The sequence below is a fragment of the Heliangelus exortis genome, chromosome 8 (assembly GCF_036169615.1).
Source record: "Heliangelus exortis chromosome 8, bHelExo1.hap1, whole genome shotgun sequence".
NCBI classification, from domain to species: domain Eukaryota; kingdom Metazoa; phylum Chordata; class Aves; order Apodiformes; family Trochilidae; genus Heliangelus; species Heliangelus exortis.
The window spans coordinates 26,120,471-26,139,600 of record NC_092429.1 but is presented as its reverse complement, the minus strand read 5'-3'; the positions used below and the strand labels follow the sequence as shown (position 1 = coordinate 26,139,600).

Below are 19,130 nucleotides of genomic sequence, written 5' to 3'. Positions count from 1 at the left end.
AGTTCACACCACTGCTCCCAACCCCCCCCATTTGCTCTAACCCTTCCTGGTCCTTCCTGCCCCTGCCCATACATGTCTCCGCCACCCTGAGGTGTAGCATTCAGCACATCCTTATTCTATAGAGTAACTTTTAATACATACAGTATATCAATTAGGCTTACCTGCATGCAGCATAGCCTGAATTCCATGACCCAGTTTGCTGGGTTTCCCCGCCTTGTGACCATGGAATTCATGAAAGGCGCTGCCCAGCAGGCTCCAGTCATCAGTGCTGCCATGGCACAGGAGTGTTATCCAGGTTTGTCACATCCATCTGTCCATGCAGCCCTTAGGTCCTGCTGGACCCAAAGCATTCATCACCCACGCTTGAGCCCATGATTTCCAGAGGCCAGGTACTGTGGGATGAGGAGAAGGAAAGAGCCCAAACATCTGCAAAAGAAAGCAGAAATATTTCAAATAGTCTCCTAGTAGCTCCCCAGTTAAAATCTTATTACCTGAAGGGGTTTGGTGGACTTGTACCATAGCCCCACTCTCAGCTGGTTATAAAGACTCACAGGAGTAGTTGCATTTCTCCTCTCTCCCCAGGGTTAAATCATCAAGAGCTTCACAAGCTGATCCCTCAGCTTAACAACAAACCAGGAGCTAGCACAGAAGCAGAACATTTCTAGAGACATCCCTTAGTTCCCCACGCCTGTACTAGTCCTTAGCCCCATGTTATTTAACACATTGTCATTGCCTTTCAAAAGACATCATAAAATCATTGCTGACAAATTTTGCCAGTGATGGAAAGGCTCAGAAAACTGAGTGGAAGAAGCTCATCAATATTTGAACAGAAAGATTATTTTTGAAGGCATTCTGAAGTATGAGAAATTATCTAGGAACAAAGAAAGCAGACCAAAGTTATATGTAGGAGGGATGTTTTGTCCTGGGAGATGCCACCTGACAAAGCCAGAGAGGAATGGTTACCCAAAACCATCTCTGGAGGACGTGAGTTGCATCACAGCTGTAATGGGCATTGACAGGAGAGCTGCTGAGTCAGGGCCTGGTGCCCAAACCTCTGGAGACACATCAGAGGCCCTCTGGAGAAGGTTCAGGAAAGAGTCAGGTATCAGGACAAGGGACTGGGAACCCCCCCAGGAAAGAGTCAGGAGGATGAGGACAAGGGACTGGGAACCCCCCAGGGAAGATTCAGGAGATCAGGACAAGGGACTGGGAACCCCCCAGGAAAGAGTCAGGAGATCAGGACAAGGGACTGGGAACCTCCCAGGACTAAATCCCCTGAATACCTTGGTGCAGCAGTTCCTTCCCTCTTGCCCTCTGCCTTCCCCCCAGCTGCCAATTCAGGCCACTCTGAAGGTCAGGTTGAAGCATCCCTGAAGCTGCCATCTTTCCCCATCCAACCCTCCCCAAAACAACAGCCACCCCTTTCCCCACCACCCCCACCACCATTTTCCCTCCTTCCACAGTCATCGACGGCCCAACGCAGATCCTGGTGCGCGACGTCTCTGACACCGTGGCCTTCGTGGAGTGGACGCCGCCCCGCGCCAAGGTGGATGCCATCCTCCTGAAGTACGGGCTGGCGGACGGGGAGGGCGGGAAGACCACGTTCCGCCTGCAGCCCCCCCTCAGCCAGTACTCCCTGCAGGCCCTGCGCCCCGGCGCCCGCTACCGCCTCGCCGTCACTGCCCTGCGGGGCAACAACGAGAGCCGTCCGGCCCTCGCCCACTTCACCACAGGTACCTGAGGTGGCTTTGCTGGGAGAGCAAAGGGAAAAGGGGTTTTTAAGGCTCTGAGAAGCACGTACCAATGGCTGCTGTTGTCATGTCCTGCCCTGAGCATGGGGGTTGGGTGTCTGGAGAAAAATTGAGGGTTTCTTGCATCCAGAATTTATCACAGGTTTTGCTGGGAGAGCAAAGAGAGAGGGGTTTTCGCATCCAGGATTTATCACAGATTTATCACAGGCTTTGCTGGGAGAGAAAAGAGAAAAGGGTTTTTTTTTAAGGCTCCAGGAAGCACGTACCAATGTCTTGCTGTCATCATGTCCTGCCCTGAGCATGGGGATTGGGTGTCTGGAGGCGAATGGAGGGTTTCTTGCATCTGGGTTTATCACGAAATGACAGAGTGTTTGGGGCTGGACAGGACCTTAAGGATCATATAGTTCCTATCACCCTCCATGGGCAGGAACACCTCCCACTGGATCAGGTTGCTCCCCATCCAACCTGGCCAGGAACATTGTCAGGGATGGGGCAGCCACAGCTTCTCTGGGCAATGTGGGCCAGGGGCTCACCACACTCACAGGGAAGAATTTCTTCCTAACATCTCATCTCAGCCTCCCCTCTTTCAGTTTGAAACTGTTCCCCCTCATCCTGTCACTCCATGCCCTTGTCAAAAGTCCCTCCTCAGGTTTCCTGTAGCCTCTTCAAGTACTGGAAGGTGCCCTAAGGTCTCCTCAGAGCTTTCTCTTCTCCAGACTGAAGAACTGCAGCTCCCTCATCCTGTGTCCATTGCAGAGGTGCTCCAGATCATCCAGATCATCTTTGTGGTCACCTCTGGAAATGCTCCAATAGCTCCATGTCCTTCTTGTGCTCAGGCCTCCAGAACTGAATAGAGCACTGCAGGGAGGACCTCACGAGAGTGGAGCAGAGGGGGAGAATCCCCCCTCTTGACCTGCTAGCCACAGTTTTGATGCAGCAAATGTCATGGTTGGATTTCTGGGCTGCTAGTACACGTGGCTGGCCTTAGTGGTACCTTTTTATCCGCTGGCACAAGTGATCTGGGTTTAATCCAATGTACCAGGAGAAAGAAGGCCAACGAAAACACAATGGTTAAGATGGAGGTCCAAATTAAGATGATGGAATGCAGATGTCTCACACCCCACCATTGTTCTTGCGCAGAGCAAGGCAGAACAAATTATTCAGATCAACCTAAAAGACACACACAGTTCAAACCACCCTCAGACCCCCATCCACCAGGGCCTGCATTTCTGTCTAGTCCCTAAACTTCCCATGCCATGGGTCTCCAGATTGCTGCATGAGGATGCTCCCATGGTCCTCAGGACAGCTTTACAACCTTAAAAGCTTTGCAGCTCAGTGTTTCACACCCTTAATAACAGCTGTAGATCAAAAGCACCAAAAAAGCAAGCAGAGGTCTGAACTGAAGGCAACGCTTGCCATCCAGTGTCAAGAGCCATGGCAGATGCATCACCTGAGGGACTGGCAGCCAAGCAGCTGAAAGCCTGGTCAGAAACACTCTTATCTTACTTTATATCTCCTCTCTGAACACCCTAACTGGTTGGTAAAGTTTTAATAAACACTAAGCCTGCAGTTAGCTAACAGGTTGAATTTACCATGCCATAAAGGAGAAGGTAGTGTGAGTATTTCAGGGCTGTTTTGTGGTATTTAAATCACTTGTCATGTGCATTACCATTGGATGCTGTAACAGCTGTGGTGTGTGAGTTGTGTCTGCCTATATCTCTACACCTATGTATTTCAGATGAGACATTCACTGCAACTAATTTGCTGTTTTGGCCTTCCTTGCTTTGCTTCTAAAAGAAAACATTAAAAAATCCACCCTCCATCAAGGAACAGTAATTACCTCCTGTCTGCTGGGGTCCAGCACCATCCTGTCACTCACAGCTGAGGTTTGTTGTGCCAGCTGGAGCAGATTTGGTACACATCCTCAGCAGCACTGAAAAATAAACCCTATCTACAACATCTAAGCATGACTGAGCCTGTAAAGGTGCTCAAGGTTCTTCTATGAGCAGCTCAGGCCACTGTGTGACTGCTGCAGAGCCCTTTTTATCTTCTGCACACTTCCTCACTTTCCCTAATGCTTACAGAGGAGAAAACATTTTTCTTTCTCAAATAACAAGAAATGAGCTCCCAGAGCAACTTACTGAGGGGTGCTGTGAATGCCCCAGCACCTGTGGTGATCCAGTGGGTGGCATTTCCAGGTCTGCGCCGAGCAGGAGGCAAGAGCAGATTCCCACCACTCCCTTTCTGCTGGGACACATCCCAGGGAGAAGCAGATGTGTGGGGGAGCTCGTGGACATCCCACCCAGGATTGCTGGGCCCTGCCAAGGCTGTGGGGTGGTGTTTCTGGTGCCCCAGTGGTGAGACAGAGCCTCTCTCCCTTCTGTGTGCAGAGATCGATGCACCCAAGAACTTGCGGGTGGGCTCGAGGACCCCGGCCAGCCTGGAGCTCACCTGGGACAACAGCGAGGCTGAGGCACACAGCTACAGGGTGGTCTATAGCACCCTGGCTGGGGAGCACTACCACGAAGTCCTGGTGCCACGTGACACTGGTCCCACCACCCGGGCCACCCTTGCAGGTATGCATGGACCCTTCCTTACCCTCCCCATGAGAAGGGAAGGGGATGGAGAGCTCAAATCGGCACCAGTGCCCTTATTTGAGGCTAATTTTGGAGTTCACTAGTTACCAGAGAAGAGGTTTTCCTTGGGATGAAGCTCATTTCCCCTTCTGGATTTGGGTGCATCCACAAGATGAGTGATGCACCTCTAGGAGATGCACTTCCAGACAATGCACCTCCACTAAGGGTCTGTGCAGGTCTCAGACAGAGCTGGCAAAAAACAAAGAAATATGAAGAGAAAGCCTTTTTTTTTCTTCCTTACTGGGAAAGAGGCACCAATGCCTCATAGGCAGCAACGGGGAGTTGGGCTGGCCAAGTTCATTCCCAAATCAGGAAGCTCAGATGGGCAGTTGAATGCCAAGGTACAGGTCCAGTGGCACAGAGTCAGGAGACAGGCTGGAGGGTAGGTAAGCAATTAGAAAAACGAGCTTGAAAAATGCAGCATGCAGGGGGAAAAAGAAATGTTCGGTATGCTTTCTGCTGCATTCATGATGAGGATGTGTTTTGAGAAGAGGGATGAAATGAAGAAGGGACAGCAAGGGATTGGAGACCCAGTGCTGGGCCCTGCTAGCCTTCCTCTAGGCATTTGCTGCCTTTCTAGGCAAGAAAGAGCATTAAAAATTGGCCAAATCCTCCTCCCTGGGTCAGAGCTGCTATGGTACCACAGTGACCCAAGCTGTGGTGACACCATTCTTGTTAGAGCCCCAGCTTGCCTGGGAGGAACAGACAGGATGAAGGGTCTCTTCAGAGCTACAAGAAACATCTCCCCACCCCCACCAATTTCCAGAGATGCAGAGGGTGAAGTCAGTAGCAGAGAGGATTTTTTATATAGTGCCTCCATCATCACCTAAATGCATTGCTACTAGCTCTCAGGGCACTATGTAATAAAGAAAAAATTTAATTAAAAAAAAAATAATCTAATTATAGCAGAAAATAACCCAAAAAGCCATTCTACTGGTGAAACAAAAGCCCAAGTTGGCCACAAGGTGGTTGGCACATGAGTCTCTTCCACAGCTCTGTTACATACATGGTAGCCCTGTCCTCCAAGGTCTTGTTGCCTGTTGGTGGTTTTACAGCCACCCAGGACCTGGGGAAATCTGTGGTGAGAAAGCAACCAGTGATCTGCCAGCAGGAAAAGCAGTGAGGAATGGCTCTGAGCCAAGCTTGAGAGATTTAAGTTTAAAAATCCAGCAAGCCTTGCTCTGCCCCTTACATCTCTCTTTCAAGTCATCATTTTCACAGAAATATTGCTCATTTTGCTCTACCTTAAAGAGCTGGGAGAGAAAAGGCATCAATTTGTATGGTCCTGCTCATGTCTTTCTTCTCCTCCCCTTTTCTCCCAGGCTCTTATTATTTCCAGGATTCTTCTGACACTCATGGGGCAGGAGCATCTATTCCTCTCCATCCACTCCACCTGGTACCAAGGTTGCAAGAGGAGAGGAGCAGGGGTAGCGGGGTTCTCTCCCTCCCAACCTCTCAGAGAAGCTTTTGGTGGCATCAGAGGATGCTGTCCTTGGGCAAGGCAGGGAGAGGCCATGCTGGAGGATTTATAGCTTTCACTAAGCCTATGAGAAAGATCATGAGGAGGGAAATAAAGCCATCAGAAGTTATGGATGGAGGTGTCCCCCAGAGAAAGCAACCATCAGGTGCACAGGAAAGGAGCTAGTAGGGATTCATCCCCACATTCCTTGAAAGAGGCACTGCAGGACACATCCACCCCAAGGAGAAATGTTTGATTCAGCTCCCAGAAATGCTTCAAGTTTCCTAATTCATGTGCATTTCATTTACTCTGCATAATTTATACCTTTCCAAGACACCGACACTGTGACAATATTTGATGCTGAATCAACAAATATAGCTACTTTCTCCTTCCCATCCCAGCTCACAAACACAATTTCTGTCTCATTGCCAGCAGTTCCAGCAGACCTTAACAACTTTTTAAAATTGCTGATTTCTGAGCTAGGATAACCCAAATTCTCTGTCCAAAGGTATCCGAGGAGATTCTTAAAAGGGTTTAGCTCTTCTGAGGAGGAGCTGCAAACCCATAGGAGGGGCTGCTCACTCTTGGGGATCCTCAGGGGGGTTCCCTAATCCCATTCCAGCATTATTCTCACATTCCTTCCTGTCCTTTGCAACCCCCTGGCAGATCTGGTGCCAGGGACAGAGTACGGCATCGGGATCTCAGCTGTGATGGACACCCAGCAGAGTGCGCCTGCCACCATGAATGCCAGGACTGGTGAGTTTGGCCCTCTTGCGTGCCCCCAAGCACAGCCAGGTGTCTCAGGTATCTCAATGGGACAATCTGTGCATGGGGACAAAAGCCTGGACCAATCTTTTCCCACAGAACTCGATAGTCCCAGGGACCTCCTTGTGACGGCTTCCACGGAGACCTCCATCTCTCTGGCCTGGACCAAAGCCATGGGACCCATCGACCACTACCGTGTCACCTTCACCCCTGCCTCAGGGATGGCCTCAGAGGTGACAGTGCCCCAGGACAAGTCACAGCTTACTCTGACAGGGCTGGAGCCTGGGACAGAGTACACCATCTCCATCATCACTGAGAGGGGACGGCAGCAGAGCCTGGAGGCCACTGTGGATGCTTTCACAGGTAGAGAAGGACAAATTGGGATGGGGACAAGGGCACAAAGGCCACTGTGGATGCTTTCACAGGTAGAGAAGGACAAATTGGGATGGGGACAAGGGCACAGACCACTGGACCTCTATCAGCTCACCATGTTCCTAGCACCAGAACTCCCGAGGTGGTGATGGGGATGAGAGCTGGGGGCAATCCATCCATGTGGGAAGAGGTCTGTGGACTTCAGGAGGATGGCCCGACCAGTGTGGGGATCCCATTCCCTTGGCAGCAGCAGCACTGACTACACTTGTTTGGCTGGAGGCTCCCATTAGGATGAGGCAGGGTTGAGGGAACAACAGTCCTCTCTGGTCAGGATGGTTTATGAAGGAAAAAACAAACTTTGAGAGACCCAACAAGGGCCCCAGGATGAAAAGCCTTCAGTTGAGAAGCTCAGACAGCACGTGCCACCCATAGTGCAACAGCCCCATCACTCACCACATGGGTCTGGGATGCAAGGTGCTTGCAGGCAGAGCTGAGAAAAGCACCATTTTGCCCTCCCAGCTCTGCTTCCCATTCCCAACACAGTCTGAGATCCAGATGGTCTGGATCTGCAGATGGTCAGGGTTACAATCTCCCCTCTCCATCTTGCAGGGGTTCGGCCCATCACACAGCTCCACTTCTCCCATCTGACATCCTCCAGCGTCAACGTCACATGGAGCGATCCATCCCCACCAGCAGATCTCCTGGTTCTCACCTACACCCCCCAGGATGAGGAGGAGGAGGAGGAGGCACAGCAGCTCACACTTGATGGCACCCGCAGGCACGCCAGCCTGACTGGCTTGAGGCCAGCCACCAAATACCTGGTGTCACTGGTTGCCATGCATGGTGCCATCAGCTCTGAGCCTGTCATGGGCTCCATCACAACAGGTACCATGGAACACCCCCTTGCTGAGCATGGGACCACACCAGGAGGGTGGGTGGGGGACCAGGGTGTGGATCCTGCCTCCCACAGCTTTGGCTCCTGCTCTGTCTCACCAGGGATTGATGCACCAAAGGACCTCAGGGTGGGCAACATCACCCAGGAGTCCATGATCATCTACTGGAGCCCTCCCACTGCTGCCTTTGACCACTACAGGATATCCTATCGTGCCAATGAAGGTAATGGGTGGGTCAGACCACTCTTGCTCATGCACTTCCTACATCTGCAGACCCCTAAGCAAACCACCAGGGCATCATCACCTCAGTACCCCAGGAAAAACTACCAATAGCTGGGATGAACCAAGAGGCTGCAAGGATGCAGGGCAGGGTGTCGGAGACAAGGATGGGAAAGGACTGCTGCAGACACCAGCACACAGAGTGACCCCCAGCAGCATGCTCCTCCTGGGGATGGTTACTTCAGGGCCCAATCCTGAAATCCCACCTCCTTCATCTGCTTCCCACAGCTCATCTCCCTTGGCTTATGATGCTGAAAAAGCTGAGCGTAGGACACAAACCCCAGTGGTCCCCAGTTACTCCCAGAATCAACCCTGGAAGAGGGCTTGTAGTATTGTCCTCCACACCTGAGTACTTCCTGGGATGGGGGGAGCTGTGATGCCTAAGCTCTTGGCCCTGTCCCCACAGGGAGGACAGACAGCACTGCCATCACCAACGATGCCACCGAGTATGTCCTCCACCACCTGCAGCCTGCCACCAAGTACCAGATCGAGGTGACGAGTGTGAGGGGCCAGGAGGAGAGTGAGGTGGCCTCCATCACTGTGCACACAGGTGGGAAGGAACTCCTGGTGGGCCGGGAGCAAGGAAATGGTTGCCAGGTCCAGCCCCAGGCAGTAGCAATCAGGCAGCTGAGAGCAAGAGGGATCTCACACCAACCTGATGCAAGTTAAAGACTATGAGAAAAAGCTCTCCAGGGCCTAATGTTGATTTTTGAAGTATGCCTAAGCAAAGCTTTTCCTGATTATGCATGGGTGGTCATGGGGGGAATGATATACCTGTGGGAATGATTTCCTGGGCACAGGAAAGCCAAAGATGGGATGTTGGGCAACCACAACTTTTCCTAAAAGGAATACAGACTTCCAGAAAGAAGCAGAGGAAAGCCTGACATAAACAGCATCTGCTGCAAGAATAAAACCCTCTGTTATCCCCAGACTTCTCAAAACCTAAAACGCCCACGCCTAACATCCCAGGCTGTGTATCAGAAAAAGAGTGGAAGAGCAGCCCAGGTAGCAGAGTAGCACAATCTAGGACAGCTCTGCTTTGCAGCTATAGGCCAGCAATAATGCCTCTGCTGGCAAGACAACAAGTGAGGGGCCACAAGAAGCCCTTCCTGTTCATAGCCCAGCCACTTAAAGGTTCTGACCTCTCTGAATCTGTCTCCCATGTAGCTATGGATGCCCCCCTGGGGATCACTGCCACTAACATCACCCCCACCGAGGCGCTGCTGCAGTGGAACCCACCGCTGTCAGAGGTGGAAAGCTACGTCCTCATCCTCACCCACCACACAGGTATGCTGGGGCTCTGCTTCAGCTCCCCTCCACCCCTTCCCCCATCTCAGCAGCCCCACCCCCAGATGCCAGCTCTGCTTTTGCAGGTCTCAAAGGACACGCTCCTCACCAAGTCTTGGAGCATGGTGAGAGGCTGCAGGAGGTGACTGGGTTCCTCCTGCTTTACTAACACTGGCCTCCCAGCAGCAGCCCAGGGGAAAGCAAGTACCCATCCCACCAAAACCTGAGGTGTAGCAAACTCCATGAAACCCACTACTGCAGGGACATAAAGCAACAAGGGAATAAAGGGGTTGTTAGAAAAATATGGCCATCCTTCAGACCAAACACCATCTCTAAAGCTCAGCTGCCACACAGTAGCTTCTGGTGCTTCAACAGTATGAATGTTTTGGTTCATGAGGTCATACTCATACACACATTTTTTGGAGAACCACTTTGGTCACCTACCCTAAGCCATCTCTTCCCACTTACAGTTGCAGGAGAAACAATTGTTGTGGATGGACTCAACCAGGAGCACCAGCTGACCAATCTGCTGCCCACTACCACATACACAGTCTCTATCTATGCCACCAATGGGCCTATCACCAGCCAGACCACCAGCACCAACTTCACAACTCGTACGTACAGTCACCTCCCCTGCTGCCTGTTACGCACCCCTAGCCATACACCCACCCCAGGAAAAGCAGCCAGCAAAGCTCTTGTCATGTATGAGCAGCTGTAGAAGTCACCATGTGGCTAAAGGACACCCAAGTACCAGTTTTGGGAACAACACAAGAACAGAACTTCAGTCACAACAAGCATCAGCCATCCTTGTCACTCTTTCAGCATCCTTTTATTTTTTTTTTAACTCCCCTGTATGTGGTCTCCCCAACAAAATCCTTGACTAGGTCTTTTTCTTGCCCAAGGCCATAGTCCAGAAGAGCACTTATAACCCATTTTGTTTACAAGAAGTTTTACAGGCACATGAATTTTGGAGCCTTTACCTTCCAGAGAGCATGAAGGTAGAGGAGGGCTTTTAGAAGGTCTGCAGAGCTCTGGTTCAAGGCTGTACATGGGTGATCAGGTCTGGAAACTGAGGCTGAGGATGCAGGGTTGCAAGGTTGCATCCCAGTGCACTGAGTTGGGAAGCAGGGTTGGGGTGGATGTGTGTGTGGGAACTTGCACTTCCTTGGTTCCCTCTTCACCTTTGCAGTTTTGGATCCACCAACAAATCTGACGGCCAGCGAAGTGACCCGACGGAGCGCCCTGCTCTCCTGGGTGCCTCCCCTGGGAGAGATTGAGAATTATATCATGACCTACAGATCCACCAACAGCAGCCGTAAGGTCAGTGAGCCCTTTACACAGAAATACACTCAGACAGCTCAGGCATAACATGGCCCTGGAGAAATGAGTAGGAGAAACCCAAAAAAGCAAAAGAACGACACCCACTAAGTCAGGGAGAGGCCAGAAGGGCAGCTACTTCCTAGGCAATACCTAGGATAAATTGGGAAAACTGGGAAAAGATTGATCAGGGCAAAATGTTCATGCACACCTGCAGGTCTGGGCACAGAAAGCATGCCTGGAAATCTAGGAAGAACCAGGGAAATTCACAACTTGTGACATGTGAGCAAGCTGAGGCAGGATAGAATTACCCAGCAAACAGAGATGCTAAAAATGCCACTTGCCCTTCTTGCAAAAAAAGAAGATAGGCAAGACAGGTAATTAATCCCACAGTACAATATATTTGATTATTTAATGAGTGTGTCTATATCTGTCTGTCTGTAAGAGCTGTTGCAAATGCTATCAGAAATACGTCACTGCAAATAGTCTTGTTTCCTTTGCTGGTTTGGCTGGCTGGCAGGGGACTGCTTAGCAGAAGAGGTTCAATAAAAAGTTACGTAGCATTGGCTGATGACCAGAAAAATTAACATGACAGGAACTGACAGAGTCAGAACTTGCTGAGAACCAGGTTTGGCCCGAGCTCTGTGCCTTGCACTGCTTGGGCAACCTGTCATGCCCATGTGTCATTACAGCGTGGGTAAAACAGAACCCACAGACTGCATTTACACCTCCTGCATTCAAACCAACTCATTTTCTCCCACTGGGACTATCCCAAAAAGCTGAATATATTAATTGAACTCACATTAACTTAGTGGAAGGGTGTAACCAACCCTACAGCCACGCTCCTCAGCCAAGGCTACGGTAGTTTGTGTTTCCCCTTCCCTCCTCATTTGCCCTTTAGGCTCCCATCTCTTTTCTTATCTATTGCTCTTGGTGTCTGCCTCCTTCTGGGATCCATGTACAGGAGCTGATTGTGGATGCTGAAGACACATGGATTCGCCTAGAGGGACTTTCTGAGACCACAGAGTACACTGTGCACCTCCAGGCTGCCCAAAACGCCATGCGGAGCGGCTCCATCTCCACCTCTTTCACCACAGGTGAGGACTCGCACCACATTCCCCAGGCCTGGCAGGGCTGAGCCCACACACCCTGCTTGTAAACACAGCCTGATTTGATCAGCTTTCCCTCCTTCAGCAGCATTTCACCATGACCCCCAGAGACCCACAGTGCTGCTGTGCTACAAAATGTTAAAGGCTGAAGTACAAACACAAGACCTAGTCCAGAGCAAGAGGATTCGAGTTTCAATACCAGGAACCTTCTACCCTGCCCTTTGCCTTGCTCCTGGCCCCTCTTCAAGTGCATAAATAAGAGTTAAAAAAAACCCCACAATTGTCAACAATAGACATGCCTGTGGAGTGAGAGGGGAGGAGCTCAGCTGGTGTCTCCATTATGTAGACATGGCCCAGTCTCTCAGATATACCACAGAATCACAGAATGGTTTGATCTGGAAGGGACCTTTAGAAGACACCCAGTCCAACCCCTTTACAATGAGTACAGACATCTGCAACCAGATCAGGTTGCTCAGAACCCCATCCAACCTGACCTTGAAATATCAATCAAGTGTCAGCCCTCTGCACTGGCAGAGTTACCACTGACAGATTATGCAGCATCCAACATTGGTTTAATTTGCTTTTAAATTGAAAATAGGCATCAGCAAGAAACCAGGTCCAGCACCATCAGTGGAGTCACAAGCAGAACTAACATGCCCACCAGACTGCAGTCCCACTGATTTCATCTAATTGCATTATTCCTTCCTCTAATTCTAGAGTCACACTCCTCTAAGGCAATAGGAATGGTTTCCTCTCCAAATCATACAGTGAACATCTACAGCCACCACAACCCTCCCCAGATGGTGTGCTTACACCTGCAAGAATGAAGGTCCCATGAAAATGTCACCATGGACTTGAACTGTTGTAACCATTAACAACAGAAACCCTCCAAAGCACATTGTTCCTCACCTTCTCTGAAAAGCCTTTCTAGGCCAGGGCACTTAGCAGACAAAGTGCATGCTGTTCAGGGCTGAATCCAATTATGTTTCTCTTGGGCTTCAAAAGCACTAAGAAGCCTGGAAAGGTTTACCAAAATTCCTCCCATCTGCTCTGCCAATTCGATTAGGAGAGTTGTCTTTGATTCTTCTGTGGATACCAGACCCCATCCTAGTTACATGCAAAAGTCCCTCCACCCACTTTTAAGAGATAATAGAAATTATTTACGTCAACAAAGTGTAGAGAGAACCACAAGTCCTCAGGTGTCGCTGATAATGAACTGGGAGCTTAGGCCCAGCTGTGCCCAATAATTAGGGCCTGCCCCAGCCGGAAATGGGCGGGGCTGAAGGGCAAAATAAAAGGCATGCTCCCAGAAGCAGAGAAGAGATGAAGATGCCTGAGGAGAGGGATGGCAAGAGATCTCCGGAGAAGAGCTGTGTCCCCCAGAGAAAGGCTTGCCATAACATCTGGTGGAGAATGCGGGCAACAACAGCAGCCGTGAACGCTGAGGTATTATAAAAAGCTCTACATGACCACGTTGGTGCGGGAAGCTCTACAAAGCCTGGTTTAAATGCGGAAGGCGATATAAAGAGCTTCGAAATACGCAACCACGTCAGATGGAGCCACTACGTTGGTGCGGGACGCTCTATAAAGAGCTCCAAATACGCAACCACGAGTGAAGCTCCACAAGGCCAGGCTTAAATGCTGTAGGCGGCGTGAAGAGCTCGGAGTAAAAGCCCAGCACGGCAAGACAACAGCCCGGAATGGCGAGCCAGGCAGGAGAGAAGAATGAGGCTCGAAAGGCGCAGCGAGTTGGCGCGCGGAACTCAAGCCCGAGGAATGCTGAAGCTGAAGCGGAGCTCTGAGTGCGCATCAAGTCAGTGCGGCCCCTGAAACGGAGCCTCCCAGGGACACGCGATAGTGCGGTCCTGAAACGGAGCCTCCCAGGGACACGCGATGCGGTCCTGAAATGGAGCCCCCAGGGACACGCGATGCGGTCCTGAAACGGAGCCCCCAGGGACAAGCGATAAGAGTGGTGCGCTGAATGCTCGGAGAAGCCTCTGCATGGCTAGGCATCCCGAGGTGGCGAGTACCAGCGAAAGCTGAGCTGGTGTTTTAAGACCTCATCTCCTGCTAACAGTAAATTTTTGCTATTTTTCAACAAACAACAAAAAAGGGGGAAATGTAGAGAGAACCACAAGTCCTCAGGTGTCGCCGATAATGAACTGGGAGCTTAGGCCCAGCTGTGCCCAATAATTAGGGCCTACCCCAGCCGGAAATGGGCAGGGCTGAAGGGCAAAATAAAAGGCATGCTCCCAGAAGCAGAAGGAGAGAAGAGATGAAGATGCCTGAGGAGAGGGATGGCAAGAGATCTCCGGAGGAGAGCTGTGTCCCCCAGAGAAAGGCTCGCCGTAACATAGCAAGCTCTGGAGTAGTACCCTCCATGCTAGCCCTGGATGCCTGAGGAGAGGGATGGCAAGAGATCTCCGGAGAAGAGCTGTGTCCCCCAGAGAAAGGCTCGCCGTAACAACAAAGACTCTTCTCTAATGCACCTCCAGACCAGACCTTCCTGTTATCCTCACCTCTTACACAGGCACATAAAGCCAGCAAAATTCAGGCAGGCAATGAGAAAATGCCTGTGATCTTTGAGGCTATTCAGAAACCTGGGATGGAACTATAGATGGGATAAAGCAGCAGAAACCTGCCCCATTGGCCAGGAGGGTGCCTATTTCCATTAAACACAAATGTCAGCCCTCTGCAGTGGCAGAGTTACCACTGACAGATTATGCAGCATCCAACATTGGTTTAATTTGCTTTTAAATTGAAAATAGGCATCAGCAAGAAACCAGATTCTCCCCACTTAACCCATGTATCAAGGAGGCAGAAAAAAACAGGAATGAACATTGAGGCAATGCAAACCATGGGCAGCATCTCCAGAGTTAAGATCTGGGATTCACCTGACAGCATAGCAGGGCACTTTGCAATGACTTGTCTTTAAGGGGACAAAAAAAACTCCAAACCAAAACAAACAAACAAAAAACCCCACACGAGGCTTAATTTAAAATTGTTTTCCTTCCTTCTGCTCACAGTACACATCTTGGGGTTCTTCCATTCCCACTGACATATTAATAGCTCGTCAGCTTTGTTTCATGTTTGCATAAGGTTCTTGGGGAATTGTACACAGATGGGACAAAAGGAAGAAACATACAGTATTTATAATTTATGGTGGCTTGAAATGTCTTTCAAGGTCTCCTTGGCTCTTAGAGATATGAATATAAATTAAAAAACAAGTAATCTCTGCAGAACTCAGGGGAGCCTGAAGTTGTTTGTTGTCTTTGAAGTAGCTTTCAATGTTGGATGCCACAAAATGTGAACCCTCTCACTAAGCTGTGTGCCACCAACTATGGAAACTGGAAAAAAAACAGGAGATTTTCAACATTTGGGTAAGGCAATCACTTGTAGAATCACAGAATCATTGGATGGTTTGGGTTGGAAGGGACTTTAAAGATAACCTGTTCCCAACCCCCCTGCCATAGGCAGGGACATCTCACAAGATGAAGCTGCTCTGAGCTCATCCAGCCTGGCCTTGAACAATACCAGGGGTGGGGCAGCCACAACTTTAGAGTCTTCAGGTCCCAAGGGTGGGGAGAAAACACCCAAAAGTGAAATTACAGAGAAGAGGTTGTACCCTGGTCCTGCAGGGCATGATGTAGTTGTGACAGATGCCCACAGCACATCCTTTGCACCTTCTCAACACATAACTGAGACAGCCTCATAAGCCACATCCATGTTGCCAGCTCTGCCCTTATTTACCTCATGACCCATAAAAACCAAAAGCAAAGAAAAAAAAAATGCAGTAAGAAAAACTGAGCCAAGTTGAGACCCTAATAGTGCTGAGATTTCATAGCTCAGACTCTCAAACTCTGACCCCCCAAATGAGACATTTTTTCATGAGAGGATGCCTGGAGCATGGTCACATGGCCCATGCTGCCCATCTGTAGCATTTCACACATCTTGATTTCTGCTCAATGTATAAGTAACAATCAGCTTGGTATAAGTCCAGCCTCATTTCCAAGGGCATGGATCAGGAGAATCCTGCTGGAACCAGGGAAGACATAAACCTTGTTTGGAGCTGGCAGTCCTGAGCAGGGAACAGGTTTAGGTATTTTCACAGCTGCTTAAATAGGCTGGTGACAGCTTAAACCCCAGGGTTTCAGTCACAATGCAAAAATATGATCCAAGAAGTGACATCCTTCATCATTCATAGTGATGTTACCCCATACCTTTCCACAGGACATATGGGAAATTAATATCTGCATAGATTCTTTTCCATTAAACCCTCTGATGTAGGCTGATACAAAGTCTGAACACCTCACAGAGTAACTTGGGACACAGAAGCCAAATTAGACCTTTCCTGGATCATAACCCCTGGGGCCCAAGACTCACGGAAAGGGTCTCCCTCTGCTTAAATTCTGGTGGGGTTTTTTTCCCTTTTTAATTCTGCAGGTGGCAGAGTCTTTGCAAACCCTCAGGACTGTGCCCAGCACCTGATGAATGGAGACACATTGAGTGGAGTCTACACCATCTCTATCAATGGGGACCTCAGCCAGAGGGTGCAGGTGTACTGTGACATGACCACCGATGGTGGCGGCTGGATCGTGAGTAGTCCTGGTGATCCCACACATTGTCCCCATGGCAAAGTACCCAAAGCCCTGGTTATTCCTCCCAGCAAAGCCAAACACCAGGCTGTGCAGCAACAATTCATTTCTCACACCACTGGGAATGGCCCATGGTCCAGCAATAATAATTACGCTTGGAGAAATGCCCTTTGATTTATTTGATGTGTTTGCAGCTCTTCTGGACAGTGAAGCTGATTTACTGCTCTAGAAGTGAAATTAATGGCTGATAGCTTTCCTGGGGAATGATTCTCACTGCCTGCATTGGGAGGGTGTCAGGCATCACCCAGATTGAATCTGCACAGGAGCGTTTGAGAGGCAAATGTCTGCTTGGCTTCTGAATTGCACAAGCACCACTTGTCTTGTTGTAGATGGACTTGACAGCTTAAGTAAATAATGCTCCAGTGCTTTCACTTTATTCATGTCAAATGCTTACTTACATGCCCCATGCAAAAGTCTACTAGATGCATAGCCCCCCCAAAAATAAAAAAGGGCCTCCTCAAATGCCATTTTTTAGCACGGGTGTTAACCTTAGCCAGTAAATTTCCCTCCACCCAAGCATCCCCTTGGATATCACAGAAAGAGCTATCTGAAAGCAGAATCACAGACTAGAAAACCAGAGGCACCATGTGTTTAGTGGAGCAGAAGGGCAATTCCTTCGTATTATACCATTGATTTGCCTTGGATATCTCCTAACATTTCTTCAGTTCTCAATTCATCTGCTCAGGAATTCATTGCAGACCTGCAATTAACACTAACTGGACGTATATGGCAATTTTCTCCACCAGAAGGCACGATGGAAAAATTGAGTTTTATCTTTATCTCATGTGGCCCAAAGCCTGGTGAGGCCATCCCCCTTCTCTTTCAGACTGATTTTCTTCCTGCTCTTCCCCCACTGCAGGTCTTCCAGAGGAGGCAGAACGGGCTGACAGATTTCTTCCGGAAATGGGCAGATTACCGGGTTGGCTTTGGAAACTTGGAGGATGAGTTTTGGCTGGGTAAGACAAGACCTTCACTGTTATTTTTCCCTGGACACATCAAGCCCAAGCTCCCTGTACACTTTACTGTTCACCCACCTCTCAGCTCTCTCATCTCAACAGAAGTTTTCCCTCTGTTTTCATCTGTACATTAGCAAATCACTCCTGGGCAAACCACCATATAAAAACCCATTGTGAAGGCCAGCAGCTCCCTAATTTGCTTCTAGGAGAGGAGGGGGTATGCTTGGGGTATGCTTCATGAACCAAACCCCATCATCCTCCCTTGGATGACTACAGGTTGCATAGGTGGCAGCTACAGCTCACGGATGGCCAGCAAGCCAGGTGTCCAAAGAAAATAGGAAAGGGTTAAATGGGAGACTCAGCATGGCTCTGAAATGGAGTGCACTGTCCCAAAATCTGATCCAAGGCTGGCCCTGCAGCATAGACACACTCAGCAACATGAGAAGCCCCAGGAATTCACAGATGAATGCCCCCAGCTTCAGTAGCAGGGAGAAAGCCTGGGAGAAACCCCAGCCCTAATAACCACAAAGTGATGAAACTTGAGCTCAGACCTCACCAGTGCCAGGGGAGACAAAGGTTTAACCAGAAGAGTTTTAGCTCTCTGGTTTACCTCCTCACCCTCATTTCCCACAGCTGTTTTGTTTGCTCACAGAGCACCTGGTCTCACAGTATCTCACTGTGTGTCTCACCAGGCTTGGACAATATCCACAAGATCACATCCCAGGGCCGCTACGAGTTGCGAATAGACATGAGGGATGGGCAAGAAGCAGCCTATGCCTACTATGACAAGTTCTCCATTGGTGACTCCAGGACCCTGTACAAACTGAGAATTGGGGACTACAATGGCACTTCAGGTATTATCTCAGTGGTAATAACGGGTTGTAGGGAAATCCTTAGACCAGTGAGTCTGAAACGGTGAAGGAGATCCCAACATCAAAGGGTACTTGGAGAAGCAAAATGCAAACCCTTCCTGCCTTCCATCATGGAAATCAGGCCACTAAGGACAGCAGGAATTTTCCACTGGGGATGAGATATTAAATATCAGAGGCATAGCTGTCCAGATAACTAGGTCAATCATCAGAGGGGACATCTCACTTGGCAAGCACAGCAGCTTGCTATTTATGCCACACTGGAGGGTGTGACAGCTCCCTCCCACAGCAATGGAGAAAGCTGACATCCTCTGCACTGCTTCCTCCTATAGAGGCCAAACACTGGCCAGTTTTTCAAGGGCATCATCCCACCTTCTTGCTCAGTTGATGCAGCAACACCTGGTTTGGGCCACCAGAAAATGGTAGGTGATGAAGAGAGGGAGATTCTTTCTCAAGAAGCCATAGCAGCCCCTGGAACTGGGATAGACATGCCCTGTGACTGCAGTCCTCCATGATCCATACAAAACTTCACTGTCACATAATCAGCCAGGTTCCCCATGCCACATCTAAGATGCAGAAGTTCACCTATACAGGGCTCTTGGTTGCCTGCAACACAGCCCTTGCTCTGACCTTGAGCCCCAGGGTGAGGCACCCAATCTGTTACCAGAAATGTGCATGGCATGGGCTGCAGGTATGATCCCCTCCCCTTACCCATCTAAGCTCTTCTTCTAGCCATCCAACCAAGGAGCTTCTGCTCCACTTTGAGCAGAGAGAGCCAAATC

The 19,130-nt window shown here is 49.8% G+C and overlaps 1 protein-coding gene across 3 annotated transcripts in view; it reads left to right on the top strand.

The window, feature by feature from the left end:
* TNR (tenascin R) overlaps positions 1-19,130 on the top strand; it is a 70,503-nt gene that overhangs the window by 46,109 nt on the left and 5,264 nt on the right. For all 3 annotated transcript variants that reach the window (XM_071751142.1, XM_071751143.1, XM_071751144.1), the window contains 14 exons: positions 1,464-1,733; positions 4,142-4,327; positions 6,513-6,602; positions 6,711-6,974; positions 7,593-7,868; positions 7,980-8,099; positions 8,562-8,705; positions 9,323-9,442; positions 9,913-10,056; positions 10,632-10,762; positions 11,724-11,856; positions 16,312-16,463; positions 17,383-17,479; positions 18,172-18,333. In XM_071751142.1, the coding sequence (XP_071607243.1) occupies positions 1,464-1,733; positions 4,142-4,327; positions 6,513-6,602; positions 6,711-6,974; positions 7,593-7,868; positions 7,980-8,099; positions 8,562-8,705; positions 9,323-9,442; positions 9,913-10,056; positions 10,632-10,762; positions 11,724-11,856; positions 16,312-16,463; positions 17,383-17,479; positions 18,172-18,333 (2,289 nt within the window). The remainder of the gene's footprint in view (positions 1-1,463; positions 1,734-4,141; positions 4,328-6,512; positions 6,603-6,710; positions 6,975-7,592; positions 7,869-7,979; positions 8,100-8,561; positions 8,706-9,322; positions 9,443-9,912; positions 10,057-10,631; positions 10,763-11,723; positions 11,857-16,311; positions 16,464-17,382; positions 17,480-18,171; positions 18,334-19,130) is intronic.